The 14,881-nt window shown below is 56.0% G+C and overlaps 1 protein-coding gene across 2 annotated transcripts; it reads right to left on the reverse strand.

The window, feature by feature from the left end:
• Positions 1-204: 204 nt before the first annotated feature.
• On the reverse strand, positions 205-13,877 carry FOXP3 (forkhead box P3). 2 transcript variants are annotated; one of them, XM_032426707.1, is made up of 12 exons: positions 13,834-13,877; positions 6,865-7,099; positions 6,228-6,332; positions 5,992-6,130; positions 5,501-5,588; positions 5,327-5,431; positions 4,333-4,420; positions 4,053-4,133; positions 3,067-3,220; positions 2,284-2,360; positions 926-1,027; positions 205-729 (listed from the first exon to the last, which is right to left on the reverse strand). In XM_032426707.1, the coding sequence occupies exons 2-12, from the start codon at positions 7,075-7,077 to the stop codon at positions 580-582; spliced, it is 1,302 nt and encodes a 433-aa protein (XP_032282598.1). In that variant the 5' UTR covers positions 7,078-7,099; positions 13,834-13,877; the 3' UTR covers positions 205-579. The 2 variants fall into 2 exon arrangements, with proteins under 2 accessions (XP_032282598.1, XP_032282599.1); XM_032426708.1 differs by lacking the exons at positions 6,228-6,332; positions 13,834-13,877 and having other exon boundaries at positions 6,865-7,077.
• Between the last annotated feature and the right edge of the window lie 1,004 nt (positions 13,878-14,881).

Consider the following 14,881-nt stretch of genomic DNA (forward strand, 5'->3'; position numbering starts at 1 on the left):
GAGAATGTGCACGACTGGGGTATGTTTGTGTGGCTCTTTGGGACGTGAGATCCTGAAGGTACCAAGGCTGCTTCTGGGCGGGGTCCTGGGCACAGCGCAGGTGAGGGCGGGGGGGGGGGGATGGCCGTGGGTGTGTGGGTTGACAGGACTGTGCTCAGGTATGATTGTCTGCGGGACTGCGGAGTTGAGGTTGCCCGAGGGTACTGAGGCAGGCTCTTCGTACTGTGTCCAAGGGACAGGGTTGTGACTGTGTGTGTGTCTTGTCCAGCCCTGAGGTCATCTCTGAGAGCGACTGAGGCAGGCTGTGTGTGTGCTTGGTTGTGAAGGCTCAGTTTGGCTAAAGAGCTTGTTGCAGGAAGGTGGGCCGGGGGGCCGGGGCCCCTCTGAGCAGCCTTGGTGCAGAGCATACGATCTAGAAGGGTGGTCAGCTGAGGATCAGGGCCCCTGGCAGGCAAGACCGTGCACACCTCACTTCTTGGTCCCTGTGGGCACGTCCAGGGCCCGTCACCCCTGCCCCCGGCCACTTCCACCCCCCATTTCGGCCCCTGTCCTTCCTTCCTCCTTTCCTTGGTTTTGAGGTCAGGGGCCGGGTGTGGGGTTGGCGCTCCTGCTGGGCCTCTGGCTCCTCTTCTTGCGGAACTCGAACTCATCCACGGTCCACACGGCCCCCTTCTCGCTCTCCACCCGCACGAAGCACTTGTGCAGGCTCAGGTTGTGGCGGATGGCGTTCTGCGGGAGGAAGGCCCGCGGGCCGGGGGCGGGGGGTGGGTAGGCAGTCACTCTGACGTCAGCAGGACCCACCCCAAACCGGCCTCCCGCCCCTTCCCGACGTGTCTACAAGCCCGCCCCCCACTCCTGAGCTTGGCCCAGCACCCCAGTGGCATCGGAGGCCCCCCCAGCCACTGCCACTTCCAGAGGAGCCTACCTTCCAGGTGGCAGGGTGGTTCCTGAAGAAGGCAAACATGCGTGTGAACCAGTGGTAGATCTCGTTGAGTGTCCGCTGCTTCTCGGGAGCCTCCAGGATGGCCTGGAGGTTAGGGGGTCAGGGGGTCAGAGAGTCCCTTCCCCAAAGCTGGGCTGAGAGTGGCAGTGGCCCACCCTGGGTGTCTGACATGGGTGGAACTGGGGGGGGGCAGGGGAAGGGAGGGAGGGAGACGGTGTGAGGTGATAGGTCAGAGACAGGGTTAGAAAGGGGGTGAGGTGGAGGGTCAGGGCTGAGGTTGCAGTAAGGTCTGGTTCAGGGTAGGGCCAGGATTAGGTTAAAGGTCTGGGATGGAGTTGGAGCCGGCCGCCTCCACAGAGGCAAGGTGTCAGGGTTCGGGAAGGTTGAAGGCCAGGAGTGGGGTCAAGTTAAGGATGTGGGAGGGGTAAAGGGCCAGGCAGAGTTAAAGGTCATCAGGGAAGGGGTTGGTTAAGGGTCTGGCTGGGGATGGACTGGGGCGAGTGGAGGGCTGAGGGATGGGATGGCATTAGGGTCAGGAATCAGAGGCAGACCTAGTGATATCGTTATTTTCTGTGTCAGGCATGTGGTTAGATTCAAGGTCAAGAATAAGGTTGGACGTGTGTGGTCGTTAAGGGTCAGGGCTTGTGTTAGGTGTGGAGTGAGGCTAAAGGTCAGGGAATTGGATCTGTTTGGATTTAGGAGTGGGGTTAAGCAAAGGGTCAGAGATTATGGCTGCAGTGAGGTTCTGGGTCAGGATGGGGCTAGGTAGGGGAATGCGTGGTATTGTGTAGGGGTTAGGTGTGGTCCTAGGGTCAAGGTCTGGGCAGGCTCTGATGAAAGTTCTGGGCAGCCATTAGGGAGATTCAGATGAAGGGGTTGGGATGGGGTGAGGCCAAGGGTCAGATAGGTGTCACAAGGAAGGGGTTAGAGGCAGGGTCCTGCCAAGGGATGTGTTGGCGTATTGGGGTATATGGGGGCCGGGGAAGGAGTTAGGATAGTGTCTGTGGTGGGTTTAGGGCAAGGGGCAAAGATCAGGTTCATCTGGGGGCTATTTTACAGATCTAGGAGGGGGTTAAGTATGGGGTCGAGGTGGGCATCAGGGAAGGGGGGTGGGTGGAGGGCCAGAATTTGACTCGCACTGGCCTGGATAGTGGTTTCTGTTTGGGTTTGGGGGGGGCCAGGTCTGAAGTGAAGCCGGCTTGGCGGGGGGGATCCTATCGGAGGCCTGGGTTCATGAAGGAGCCTGTTCTGGGGGCGCTCAGAAGGAGGCTGGGAATGTGGGAGGCAGGTGCCCACCCACCATTTCTTTTCCTTCTCCTTGGCCCACGCTGCCGGCTTACCCAGCGGATGAGGGTCGCGTAGGTGAAGGGGGGCCGCATGTTGTGGAACTTGAAGTAGTCCATGTTGTGGAAGAACTCTGTAGGGGGTGGGGGAGGATTGGGTCTGTCCTGGAGCTCCTAGCTCCCTCTCCCATCCCCCACGCTACAAGGAGAGGCTACCCAGCTGAAATCCCTCCCTGACAACACCAGTTTTCACCCTCACGGTTACTGTGCTGAGCACTGGGCATCGACCGTATCATTTACTGCTTGCACCACTACCACCAAAATGGGCCTCATCGTCCCCGAAGTTTAAAAGAAGTGAAGTAACTTGCACACCAAAGGGATGCAAGTGGCCAAGTGGCAGAGGCAGGATGACGCTCAAGGGCCCCGATCCGTCTTAAGCCCACAGCCCAGGCCTTGCGGGCGGCCCAGGATGCGTGAGCTTGGGAGAATCACCCCGCTTTTCCTTGGAGGGGGAAGGGAGAGTCCCTGGGAAGCGCTTAGCTAGTTCTCTCCCTTCTGACGACCGAATGGAGTAGCCGAAGCCCGGAATGAGTGAGCCCCCGGCCCCAGGGGAGATGGGGCTAGACAGGAGGAACCACAATGGCCGCGGGGGCGGGGGGCGGTGCGGGGGGCTTGCAGGCCTTGGAAACGCTGGAAGGCAGCCTCTGCAAGCGGTCGTGTTTTCCCAAAGGCTGGGTGGCAGTGCTGGGGAGGGTCGGTACTGGCTGTCTCCCACCCGGTGCCAGTCGGGGGGATGAGGGGCGCGGGGGGGCACCACGTAGGGGCACGGGCCGTCCTTACCCGGGAACGTGCTGTTTCCATGGCTGCCCCAGAGGTGCCTCCTCACAGCAAACAGGCCGTCGGGGGCCTCCTGGGGGCTGGGCCAGGCTGGGCCAGGGGCGGCCGGAGTACCTGCAGCTAGGATGCAGCAGGAAGAGCCCTTGTCCGATGACGCCTGCGGGGGGGGTGGGGGGAGGCTGGTGATTCAGAGGCTTACGCTTTCCACTTAAATTTTAGGTAAGTGTGGTTGGTTGGTTTGTGTTTAAAGCAAGTGAGCTCTCTTCTCAAGTCCAGTCTGATGCGGAATCTCACAAAGCAGCATTGAGCCGTATTTATTAGAGTGTGAGTGTGGACGCGCGCCCGTGTGTGTGTGTGTGTGTGGAGAGGCGCAATGCTGGGGCTGAATCGTGTGTGTGTGTGTGTGTGTGTGTGTGTGTATGGCTGAATCGTGTGTGTGTGTGTGTGTGTGTGTGTGTGTGTCTCCGGAGAGGCGCAATGCTGGGACCACAAGCTGGGGCTGAATCAGGCTCCCACCCCTTAGGGATGCTAGTAATTAATACCTATCCTGAGTGGCCTCATGAGGATTCGATAAACTCCCCCAGCAGCGCGCTCAGGAACGGTGCCTGGCCCCCGGGGCCGGCTTCACCGGTGTGTGGCCCGTGTAATCACACAGGTCCCTGCCGTTTGTTTACTGCTCTGTGGGGGTCATTTGAAACCGGGGCCCCATGATTTTCTTGTGCGCTGGTTCCTGCGTGTCGTATGGCCAGTCCCACCAGCGGCACAGGGTCTGTGTCCAGTAGATGCTTGGCGATTTGCCGTTGTTTTGAAAACCCAAGATCATGATGTTTCGGGATTTTGGGGTCAGAGGGCTTATAATCGGAGGGGACAGGTTTCCAGGCCTGGGCACGTTTGGAGCTGGGGACAGGGGCCCAGAGTCGTAGGGCGTGGGTGTGAGGCGAAGTCCCCGCCGCCCCCCGCCAGCCGCCTGTGGGCCTGGGGTGGCTCACCGAGGCTGGAGCTTTGGTCGGGGCCATCTTCCCAGCCAGGTGGGCCTGCATAGCGCCCAGCTTCTCCTTCTCCAGCACCAGCTGTGAGGACGGGGCACAAAGTGAGGCCTCAGCTTGGCCTTTCTCTACCACATCCTGGCTCAGGCTGTGGTCCTTCCTGGGAGCGCCCTACCCCCTCCCCTCCTTTATGCCAGCCCCCATCCTGGGGGAGCTTGGCTCCTGGCACAGGGTGGACGTAAGGCTCGCCCATCATCCCCCAACCACCCCTCTCCTACGTCACCTGCTGTTCCAGAGACTGCACCACCTCCCTCTGGAGGAGACATTGTGCCCTGCCCTTCTCATCTAGGAGATGGTCCGCCTGGCAGTGCCTGGGTAGGGGGAGATTCCATGTGGGTGACCACGGCGGGTCTGGCCTCCTGGTTCAACACTCCGAGTGAGGAGAGCCAGACCCTTTGGGAGGTCTCTCCTCAGAGGCTCAGCCTCCCTCCCCTCTGTCTACCTCAAGTCTCCCTCTTACACCCGCTGTTCCTTCAACACACGCCACTTGGCATCTCCGGGTGCCAGGCCTGAGCTCGCCACTGGAGCCTGGCCAGGGTGCTGGAGACGATGTTGGAAGGCTGGCGGGCTGAGAGGTGGGGTGAGGTAGGCGAGGGCGGGAGAGGCCCTCCAGGTGGAGGGGACAGTCTGTGTAAAGTCATGGTCTTGAAGAGGACAGGGTGCAGAGTTGCCACCAATAGTTGGGTATGGTTGGAGAAGGGGTGTATGTGTGCGCGCGCGCGCGTGCACGCGCGTGCGGTGGGACCGAGGGGAGGCAGCAAGAGCCACTGTGACAATTGGGGACTGTGGGTATCAATAAAATCAGGCTGGTGTGTTGGCAGGAGGGGTAGGGTAGCAGGGCAAAGCAGTTCGGAGTGTGGATTCTGGAGCCTGGCTGCCTGGATTCAAATCCCAGCTCTTTGACTTAGGAACTGGGTGATCTTGATCAAGACACTTAACTTTTTATGGCCTCAGTTTCTGTATCTGTAAAATGGAGGTAAGTACTAGTATACACCTCTCTTATGATGCCCCATTACACGGATGGGAAAACCAAGGCCCAGAGAAGCTAAGTAACTTACCCAAGATCACACAGCCAGTGATAGGACCGGGATTTGAACCTACGGTCTTAGCCTTAGCCTTTTGCCTACTGAGATGAGGCCTGAGCTGGGACCTGTACCACAGGCCTCCTCCCACACACTGGGGACCCTCCTGGACTGGAATGGGCCTGGGTCACTCACTTGAGGAAATCCTCTGGCTCCTCGAAGACCTTCTCACAACCGGGCCACTTGCAGACACCATTTGCCAGCAGCGAGTAGGAGCCCTGGGGCACGGTCGGAAGGGTGCTAGGGGGACAGAGGGTGTAAGGGGAGGCAGCGGCAGGGCAAGGCTCCTTCCCAGCCTGATCCACTGACCTGTCTTTCCTGGGTGTGCCGGGGCTTGGGAAGGTGCAGAGTAAGGCTGGCTCCCTGGACACCCACTCCAGGCTGGTCACGTTGATCCCTGCAGGTAGGGACAGGGCACCTTTGGGGACCGTGGGCTGGGCCCTCAAGCTCAGCCCACAGAGACTCTCCTTTTGAGCTTCCCACCCTCCTGAGCCTCGAAGGTCCTGACTCCCAGGCGGCTCTGTCGGCCCTAACATCCAAGGCTTCTGGGGGAGCAGGTCAAAGACTGCCATTTGCAAGCGCTGACATTTTGACTGCAAAGACCCGCGGCTCTGTGATTTTTGCCATTCATTCTGCACCTTTAAGGTTCTGAGCCTGACATTTTTTGGAGGCTGGAGTTTCCCAGATGGTAAGACCCGATGCGTCTGACCTCCTGAGGGCCGCCATTCAGCAGCCTACGCGGCTCCCACTCAAGCACTGGGGGGCTCGGGGTTCTGTAGAGCTGTGGGGCGGGGTGTTACCAGGCGGCAGGCCGGGCCGGGCCTTGAGGGAGAAGACGCTGGTGGCAGCAGTGGGTGGCGGCAGGCTGATCATAGCTGGGCTGTCCAGTGGGCGTACCTGCAGCACCGGGGTCCGAGCATGGGTATTCACCGCTGAGAGCTGGGGGCACACGGGGGCTGTGGGTCAGCCTGTTCCCCCGCCCCCCTGCCCAGTTCTCCCACCTGCTCCCACCGCCCTGCCCGTTCCGGGTCAGTACCTGGTGCATGAAGTGCGGCCTGTCCTGGAGGAGTGCCTGCAAGTGGGGTGAGGGGCCCAGCCGTGCCCCGGAGGGTGCCACCATGACTAGGGGCACTGTGGGCAGCTGGGAGGGGGGAGAGAGAAGGCAGGCGGGTGAGGTGGCATCCTTATCCTCTGTTCTACATGTCTAGTTCATACACTTCTCACCACAAACCCACACGGTAGGTACTCTGATCATCCCTGTTTTACATATGGGGAAACTGAGGCTCGGGGAGAGCGAATGACCTTTTCAAGATCAAACAGCTAATAAGTGGCAGAGCTGGCCTCAACCGTGTCACCTCCCCTCTTTGGGCACTAGCCCTCTCCCCTGTCACACGGGGATGGGGACACACGGCCACGCCTGTGGGACTGTGATAGGAGCTCCTCTCCTGGGGCCGGGATTGGGAGGCCAGGGAGAGCCTCGAATCTCTTGAGACCTGCTAACCGGGGACTTTCTTGGCCCTGCGACATCTGCATAAGTCACAGACTTGCCTGGGACCCAGAAAACCACTTCCTGTGCCCCAGCTGGGCCCCCCGCCCCGTGCCACAGTAAAGGTCGGCACCTGTAGGCCCAGGTACCCCACCCTGCCTGCCCCATCCTGGGCCCTGGGCCTCACCTGCAGCTGCGATGGTGGCATGGGGTTCAAAGAGGAGGAGGTGGGGGCATGGGCCCCGCCTCGGAGGTCCCGGCCCTGGAAAGTTGCCCCCGGGCCCTTGGCCCCAAGCAGGTCTGAAGCCTTGGGTGCAGCCCTCCAGCTGGGCGAGGCTCCCGGGGATGGGCCAAGCGCCAAGGAAGGGGCCGAGGGCTTGGCTGGCCTGGGGTTGGGCATTGGGTCCTTGTCCAAGGGCAGGCTGTGGGGACATAGGGGGAAGGAGTTACACGTGTGCCCAGCGGGGGTGTGAACTGCTCAACCACCTGAACCACGTGGACCCCCCCACTCTGGTCAGAGCAGGCATCGGTGGGGGCCTGTCCCCAAGGGCTCCACGGCTGGACCCCAGCTCCGATCAGGTGTACGTGTGGCACACACCCACGCATCCATCGGTGTCAGGAACATAGGTGTGTGCGTGTCTCTGCACACGTCCCGTGTGCAGACGTGCCTGGGTCCAGCACTCAGCCTGCCCGTGCGTGCTGGCAGAGCCCTGGTGGTGATGTGTCCTCCACGAGGGAGGTGGGGGATTGGGGTCATTTGTGGGGTCTCAGCCACGGGCAGGTCTCAGTTTTTTTTGCCCCCAACCGCTTAGGGCTTGTCTCCAAGCCTCAGCCCCCTGGTCCTCCCTGCACTCTGCACAGGCCACAACCTCTGCTGATGCTGCTGGGACTCGTGTCTGACTCTCCTGGTGGCATTATTTTATCCCAGTGACCTGGCATATACAAGGGTGGAGGGGGGCATGGACTCAAGATCCCTCTGGCTGCGGGGAGAGGGACAGACTCCAGGAAGGCGACAGCAGGGGTACTGGTGAGGAGGCTGCTGTGACAGTCCAGGCAAGTGACAACGGTGGCACAGACCAGGATGGTGGCAGTGGAGATGATGAGAAGTCGGTGGATCCTGAGTGTGCTTTGAAGGTGGAGTCAGGAGGATTTGCTCGCAGCTTGGATGGGGTGGGGGGTGGCGAGAGGGGGAGGGTCAAGGTGACCTCTGGCCCGGTGTTTGCCTGAGCAGTCTGGAAGGACAGAGTGGACATCACCTGAGCTGAAGGGGAGCAAGGTTGGGGGTGACGATCCAGGTGTGGATGGACACGAAGAGTCTGGCGTTAGACACGCGAGTGGAAATCCTGAGTGGGCAGCAGAGTACGGGAGTCTCTGGAGCTCGGGCAGGGGCAGGGTCTGATCATCTCTGGGCTCCTGCCTTGCACGAAGCTGACATGGCAGGTGTCGGGGAGGAGGGTTGGGCTCTCTTGAGCCAGGGCCCGTGGGAGCATCTTGACTCAGCCCCCGCCAGAGTTTACCCCAAGTCTGCTCTCCAAGCCTGCGCTCATGCTATATGGCCCTGCCTGGAATGTCTGCTCTTCCTCCGTATCCCTTATCCAGGCCCTATCCAGAAAGCCCTCCGTAATGGCTCCAGGCTCCTTCGCTGAGCCCCAGAACCGAAAACTGCGACAGGCAGGGCTTCCGTTTCTCAGAATCCCAGTCTAAGAGGAAGCCGGAGCTGGAAGGGACTGCCTAGTCCAGCCACCATTTTACTGAAGGGGACACCCAGGTGCAGCGTTCCACAGTCCCACGGCAACCTGAGAGCTCCCTATGTTTCCCCAGAAAGTGTGTGCGTGTGCGTGTGTGTGTGTGTGTGTGTGTGTGTGAGTGACTCCCCACCCCACCCCACAGCACTGGGTCGGGCACACAGCTGCCGAGAGCGGCCCAAACTGGCACAAGGAGGGTTTAGGAGAGCAGTTGCACCTTCCTTTCTTTGCTGTCAGCTCACAGGGCCTGTCAGAGCTCTGGTGCAGAGGGGGTGGGGGTGAGAATCCAGGTATTAAACTCATAGTCTCCCCAGGGGGTGTAGAACATTGCTGTGTGAGAAGCAAGAGCCTGGATCTATGGAGGCTCAGAACTCAGTGACCACGAGGAGGTGAGCAAATGAATGACGGCGGAGATCGGGGGTGAGGCTTCTAGAAGCCAAGGCATGCCAAAGACTGCCAGCAATCCACCAGTAGCTAGGAGGGAGGCACGGACAGATCCTCCCTCGTAGCCTCAGAAGGAACCAGCCCTGCCAACACCTTGATCTCGGACTTCTGGCCTCCAGAACTGTGAGACAATAAATTTCTGCTGTTTGAGCAGCCCCCCCCCCCCCCCCCCCCCAGCTTGTGGTAATTTGTTACAGAAGCCTGAGTAAACGAATACCGACTTTGGTCTCCGCCACTGTGGCCTGGCCCACACGGCTGGCCCGTGGTCACTTCTGAAGCTGCCGGGACACTTGGCTGGGGCTTATAAGAAATCTCTTCCTCAAGCACATCTGGAATGTCCAGCCTCAGGGAAGCACACGTACATTCTCAGAAAGGGGACATAGATATGGTCTGTCTGGTGGTGGGGAACCTGGAGGGCCGGGCTGGGCAGCCAGCTTCCTGCACTGTCTGTCGGGGCGTCCCTTTCTGACTGTTTCTCAGAAGCTGCATGGAGGATGTTTCTGGGACACAGAGTGTGTTTTCATATCGGGGTCTGCATCTGGGCCCTGTTGTCACGTCCCCAGATTTTCCGCCATTGACGTCATGGCGGCCGGATGCGCTGGGCTTCATCGGCACCAAGGAGAAGCAGATACCCCACCCCACGGGTTTCGTTCCGAGAATTGGCTGGCCCATCCTGCAGCCGTCTCGGCCCAGGTGGGAGTGATGTGGGTGCTTGCGGATGTGGTGAGTGACGTCCATCTGGCCACCATGACAAGTCCTGGGCCCTGTAGACTTGGGCCATGGAGAGGCCAAAGGTTTGGTGCTTGGGGAGTACCATGCAGATCCTACAGCTACCGGGACCCTGGGGGTCTTCAAATGGCACTATGCCAGAACCTCAGAATCATAGGACATCATTTCTTAGGTTCAAAGGATCGCAGAATCTCAAACCCACTCTGTGGGGTCCATGGGCCCAACTTCACAGAAGGTGAAGGCCAATGTCAATGGTGTCCAAAACTCACTGGAACTCCCTGAAGGACAGGCAGCTCACTACCCCACAGGGCCTCTGGCCCACCAGGCTTAGAATTGTAGCAAGCCTCCTCTTAGCTTCCCTCCTAAGTTCTGTGACAGCAGGAGGGTCAGAATCATCTCCTCTACTCCCCCCAGCCTGGGGCTGGGCTCTGTCACTAACTAGCTATAACTCCCCGCGGGCTCATATGTAAACTGGGACAGTAATCGTACCTCTTGTCCAAAGTTAATGCACATGAAATGCTTAACAAAATGTCAGTGATGGTAAATGAACACCTACAGGGCCTCAGTCTCCCTGTTCATTCTGGGACAATGTTCCCATACTCACAGCCATTCCACAAGAGATGGGGAGGGAAAGAGGGAGAGGTAGAGGCCAGCATGCCTCTGGCTAGGGCCTTATGGTGGGGAACAGGAAGAGCCTTGGCCAGTAGAGAGCCCGCTGCCAGGCTCTCTGGAGGGGCCCGAGGACAGACGTTCCCAGGACCAGTGCCAATTCTGGGGACACGGTTGAACTCTATCCACTGCATATCGCCCTTCAAGACTGATTGACTTATCCTTCCAGTATCACTACCCTCTGGCCACAAGGCCTTCTGACCCATGGGACCCTGGGACCCCACCCGGACTAGCTCTTGGGAGGTTGGGCCCCACACTGGCCCATGTGGCCACAGAGCCTCCTGCCTGAGTAAGGATCCAAGTTGTAAGAAGGCAGGAGGGGGAATGACAGCAGCTGGTGGTGGGGGGCAGCTCAGGTCCCCCCCCTCCCCTCATGGGTGCTGAGAAGTAAATGGAGGCCCACAGTGGGGGAGAGAGACAGAACCGGGGTCCCACCAAGAGTCCCATGGTCTGAGCTTGGGTCTCAACTTTGCTACTCCATCCCTGGGAGGCCTTGGGAGAGGCCCTCCGGCCCATCTCCAGGCCTCAGTTTGCTCCTGTGTACACTGGGCAGAGAGAGACTTGGAGCAGGTGAGGGCCAGGGCCCTTCCACTTTGTGTCTGGGTGACCTGTTATGTGTCTGCAGGGCGTCGAGTCGACAACTGCCCCTCCATCCAGGGGACTGGCTGAGAGACAGGGATACATAGAGACAAAGAGACAGAAACAGAGAGAGACAGACAGATAGACACAGGGGAACACAAAGACCCAGAGAACAAGAGATACAGAGAGATGGGAGAAACATGAGGTGGGACAGAGATACACAGAGAGTGAGAGATGCTGAGAGAGAATGAGAGAGAGAGAGAATGGAGGGGAGAGGAACTCAAAGGAGCAGAAAGTCCTAGAAGTATACACAAGGAGGGAGAGAGAGGATGAGAGAAACAAAAAGAATAAGAGAACAGCACAGGGAGATGGAGAGAGGGAGAGAGAGTGAGAGATGCCCCAAATAGAGACAGAGATAGAGAGACAGAGGGAAACAGAAAGAGAGAGAGAGAGAGAGAGAGAGAGAGAGAGAGAGAGAGAGAGAGATGGATGCCTCAAACAAGAACAGTTGTTGATCTCTGGCTAGAGGAACTGAGGCTGCGTCAAATAACAAGGAAAAGTGAAGGGCAAGATGCTGAGGGGGGGCCTGTGGTCAGGGAATGTATTGTACTACAAAGCAACTGTCAGCAAAGTGGTATGGCTCAGACACTGAGCAACAGAACAAAACAGAAAGCTCAGTCACAGACCAATGTCTAGAGAGAAGTGAGTTCGTGATGAATGTGGCATTTCAACCTGGGAGACGGTGAAGGATATACTATTTGACAAATGCTTCTGGGAACTTTAAGGGAAAAATAAAGTTAGTGAATGAATAATCAGTCCATTTTCCCACCAGTTCCTCTCTGCCCAGTTTGAAATGTCACCAATCATCATATACCCTGAAACACATTCCAGATCTGTTAAAGAGATAAATAAGAATATCCAATAGTGCTCTTGGGTTTCTTGTATGTCAGGCCCTATGCTAAGCACTTAACGTGGTTAGTACATTTAATCCTCACAACAACTCTTTGAGGTAGGTGCTACTGTAATCATCAGAGTCCATATGAGGAAATGAAGGTACAGACAAGTCAAACGCCAGGCTAAAAATCACACAGATGGCTTGGGGTGAGGTTGGGTTTGTCCCAGACAGTCTGGCTCCAGTACCCACACTCTTAACCTCCACAGCAAATGGAAAAAATGAAGCCATAGAAGAGACTAGAAGCCAACACAGGTGAACATTTATCTCATTTTCAAGTGGGAAAGGACTTTCTAAGCACAAAACCAGAGACAGTAACCACAGAAGAAAAGAGTAACCCATTTGACTATATAAAAACATCATAGTATCACAAAACTCCATAAACAAATAGAAACAGTGAGTGATGAATTGGGGGAAAATATCTGCTATACATGTATGGCTATTGGAAGGTTAATATCCTTTCTAAATAAAAAGCTGTGACAAATCAATAAGAAAAAAAATGATGAACACCCCATTGGGACTAAGGATATGACCAGACAACTTAAGAAAAAATACAAATGATGAATAAATAGTATAAGTAAATCAAAGAATGCAAATGTCAACAACGTGGTAATATTTTTTCTTACCTGGTATGCTGAGGAAGGATTTAAAAATGATAATACCCACCCAGGGTTAGCTTGAGTACAAGAAGCATATAACAGGACAGCCTTTTGGAAGAACGATATGCAGAGGGGTCAGACACCTTAAAAATGCACACGCCCCTTGTCCCAGCAACTCCATATTCAGGAATCCAAGGAAGTAATCAGGGATGATTATGGGGGAAAGAACTAGAAACAATCCAAATGTCCAGGAATTGGCATTTGGTCGAACCAATCGTGGTTCATACCAGTGTGAGGATAGTCTTGACAGCCATGAAAGATCCTATGTTGAAACAATTTTTCGTGATCTACAAAGACGCTCCTATTAATTGAATAAGGCAGGAACAAAACCAATAGAGACAGGGGTTCTAATTTGGTTAAAAAAAAAAATACTAACAGCTAACAGTGAGCGCTTGCTAAGCCTTCAGAGATGAGCTCGCCCCAGCCCTGAACAGCCTGCTTGGTTCCTGGACACGGACTCTGGACACACACACACACACACACACACACACACACTCACGCACACATGGTCCCGGGGTAGGACCACACAGTTAAACTACGATTGACCGTGGCACAAAGTGCCCCCCAGGAGGTCCTCTCGTGCCATGCAAGCCCAAGTTCAACTGAGCGCTCAGCCTGACCTGACAGCTCACTATTCTCCTTCGATCGGGGCAAACAGAACTGATGCTCACTCTGGTAAAATGGAAATGTCCTCATCGACATTACTCAATCCACTATTATTAGGCACCAATTGTACAAAGCTCTGTGCTGGAAGCTGGTGGGGGGGAAGGCTAGACAAGAGAGCAGGAGAGACAGTGGGAGAAAGACGGAGGAAAGGAGATAGAGGGAGCGTGGTGAAGATGGAGGAGACAGAGACAGGGAAGCTGGGCAGAGCCAGAGAAAGGGCGGTGGAGGGTCCGAGTGCCGGGGAAACGGTGGGCGGGGGGGGGGGGGGGGCAGAGTGACACGGAAAGAGGGAGACAGGGCGAGCAGACAGAGAGGGATGGGAGCTATCAAGAGACAAGAGGTGAAGAGGACGGAGGGGTGTAGTTGAAATTTCCAGTTACACCTGGACAGTTTCAAGTTGTTCCAAGCTCTGAAATTTGTAAAGACTGGCAGTTGGCCTATTTAAAAAAAAAATCCTGCCCATCTACATAGCAATCAATTTATTTAACGTTGCCTCTGCCCACGCATCGATTAAGCACTTTCCCAGTCTGCCGGCATTTATTATTACTATTATTATTGTAAAAAAAATCTCTTACCTGGCTGAGCCGCAGGAGCTGTGTGTGTCTTGACGGTAACGGAGGGCCCCCGACCCCCCCCTCCCCGGCCCGTGCCTGCCTCACTAACCATCTCCTCCACTGGACCCGCATCTGATGGGGGAGAGCGGGGACACTCACCTTGGTGAAGTGGACTGACAGAAAAGGATCAGCCTGGCTTGTGGGAAACTGTCACATATCAAAAACAACTTTGCTTTTATACCGAGAAGAAAAACCACGGTGTGGAAGCCACAGACCTCTCTCTCTCTCTTCTAATAATCCAATTTTTTTTTTTTTTCGATGAGTGTGTGTGCTGATAATCACGGGGTGGGGGGGGTTCTCATAGTTTTTTCTCTCTCTTGCTCTCTCTCTCTCTCTCTCTCTCGCGTGCTCTGTTTCTCCTCTTCTTGATTATGAGACTTAAACGGAAATTTTGAAATTTTGGGTTTTTTCTTTGCCCTTTACGAGTCATCTGAAAATATGATTTCTTCCTCTTGCCACAGAGGTGAGAGGTATCAATGAGATAACAGGGCTCATGAGAAACCACAGTTTTTTACACAAAAGTGTGTAGAGTTAGAAAAAAAAAACAAGGGAAAAAAAAAAAACTCAAATAAATCACGGAGGTGTCCCAAGCAGGCAGAGATACCACTCTGTGAATGTGATGGGACGGGAAAAAAACCAGGGAAAGAAACTGAATAGGGCTGGGTTTCCAGAGGCTTTGCCCTGCTCCATGCCTGTTTCCCCTTAGGTAGAATTGATGGTCATCACTGCTCTTACTGCCCAAGGAGGGGGAGCTCTGCAATCCATCTCCCCACAGAGGGGGGCATGGAAGTTATTTCACAGAGGAAAATGCACAAGTCACAGAATCTAACAGTCTGAGAATTACTGCCTCCCAGAATCCACTTAGCATCACTGAGTGAGGAGAGGGAGAAAAGTCTCGCCTCATCACATCATAGGGCCTGAGAGCTCTAACCTGGAGGGTACCCTACAGGGAAGGTCCTGATGAGGCCCCCGGTGTTAATGCATCCATCCTCATGAAGCCCAGAGGCCCCTTGGGGCCCCGACCCTCTCCTAGTCAGGGACACCATGACCTGATGCTTCTGAGGCCCTCAGCCTTTGCGATTTTCTACTTTGAAAAATCCCAGTTTCCAAGGTTTTCAGATGCCATATATCCATCATCATCCCCATA

Source organism: Phoca vitulina, unplaced genomic scaffold, assembly GCF_004348235.1.
Source record: "Phoca vitulina isolate PV1807 unplaced genomic scaffold, GSC_HSeal_1.0 scaffold35, whole genome shotgun sequence".
Taxonomy (NCBI): Eukaryota; Metazoa; Chordata; class Mammalia; order Carnivora; family Phocidae; genus Phoca; species Phoca vitulina.

Bases quoted from the DNA above. Each gene is read 5' to 3' on its own strand.
- FOXP3 (XM_032426707.1), bottom strand. From the start codon at position 7,077: ATGCCCAACCCCAGGCCAGCCAAGCCCTCGGCCCCTTCCTTGGCGCTT. The intron at 6,333-6,864 runs GTGAGGCCCAGG...CCCCCCTCCCAG, and splicing joins TGCCACCATCGCAGCTGCAG to CTGCCCACAGTGCCCCTAGT. The intron at 5,589-5,991 runs GTAACACCCCGC...CCCTACCTGCAG, and splicing joins CCGGCCCGGCCTGCCGCCTG to GGATCAACGTGACCAGCCTG.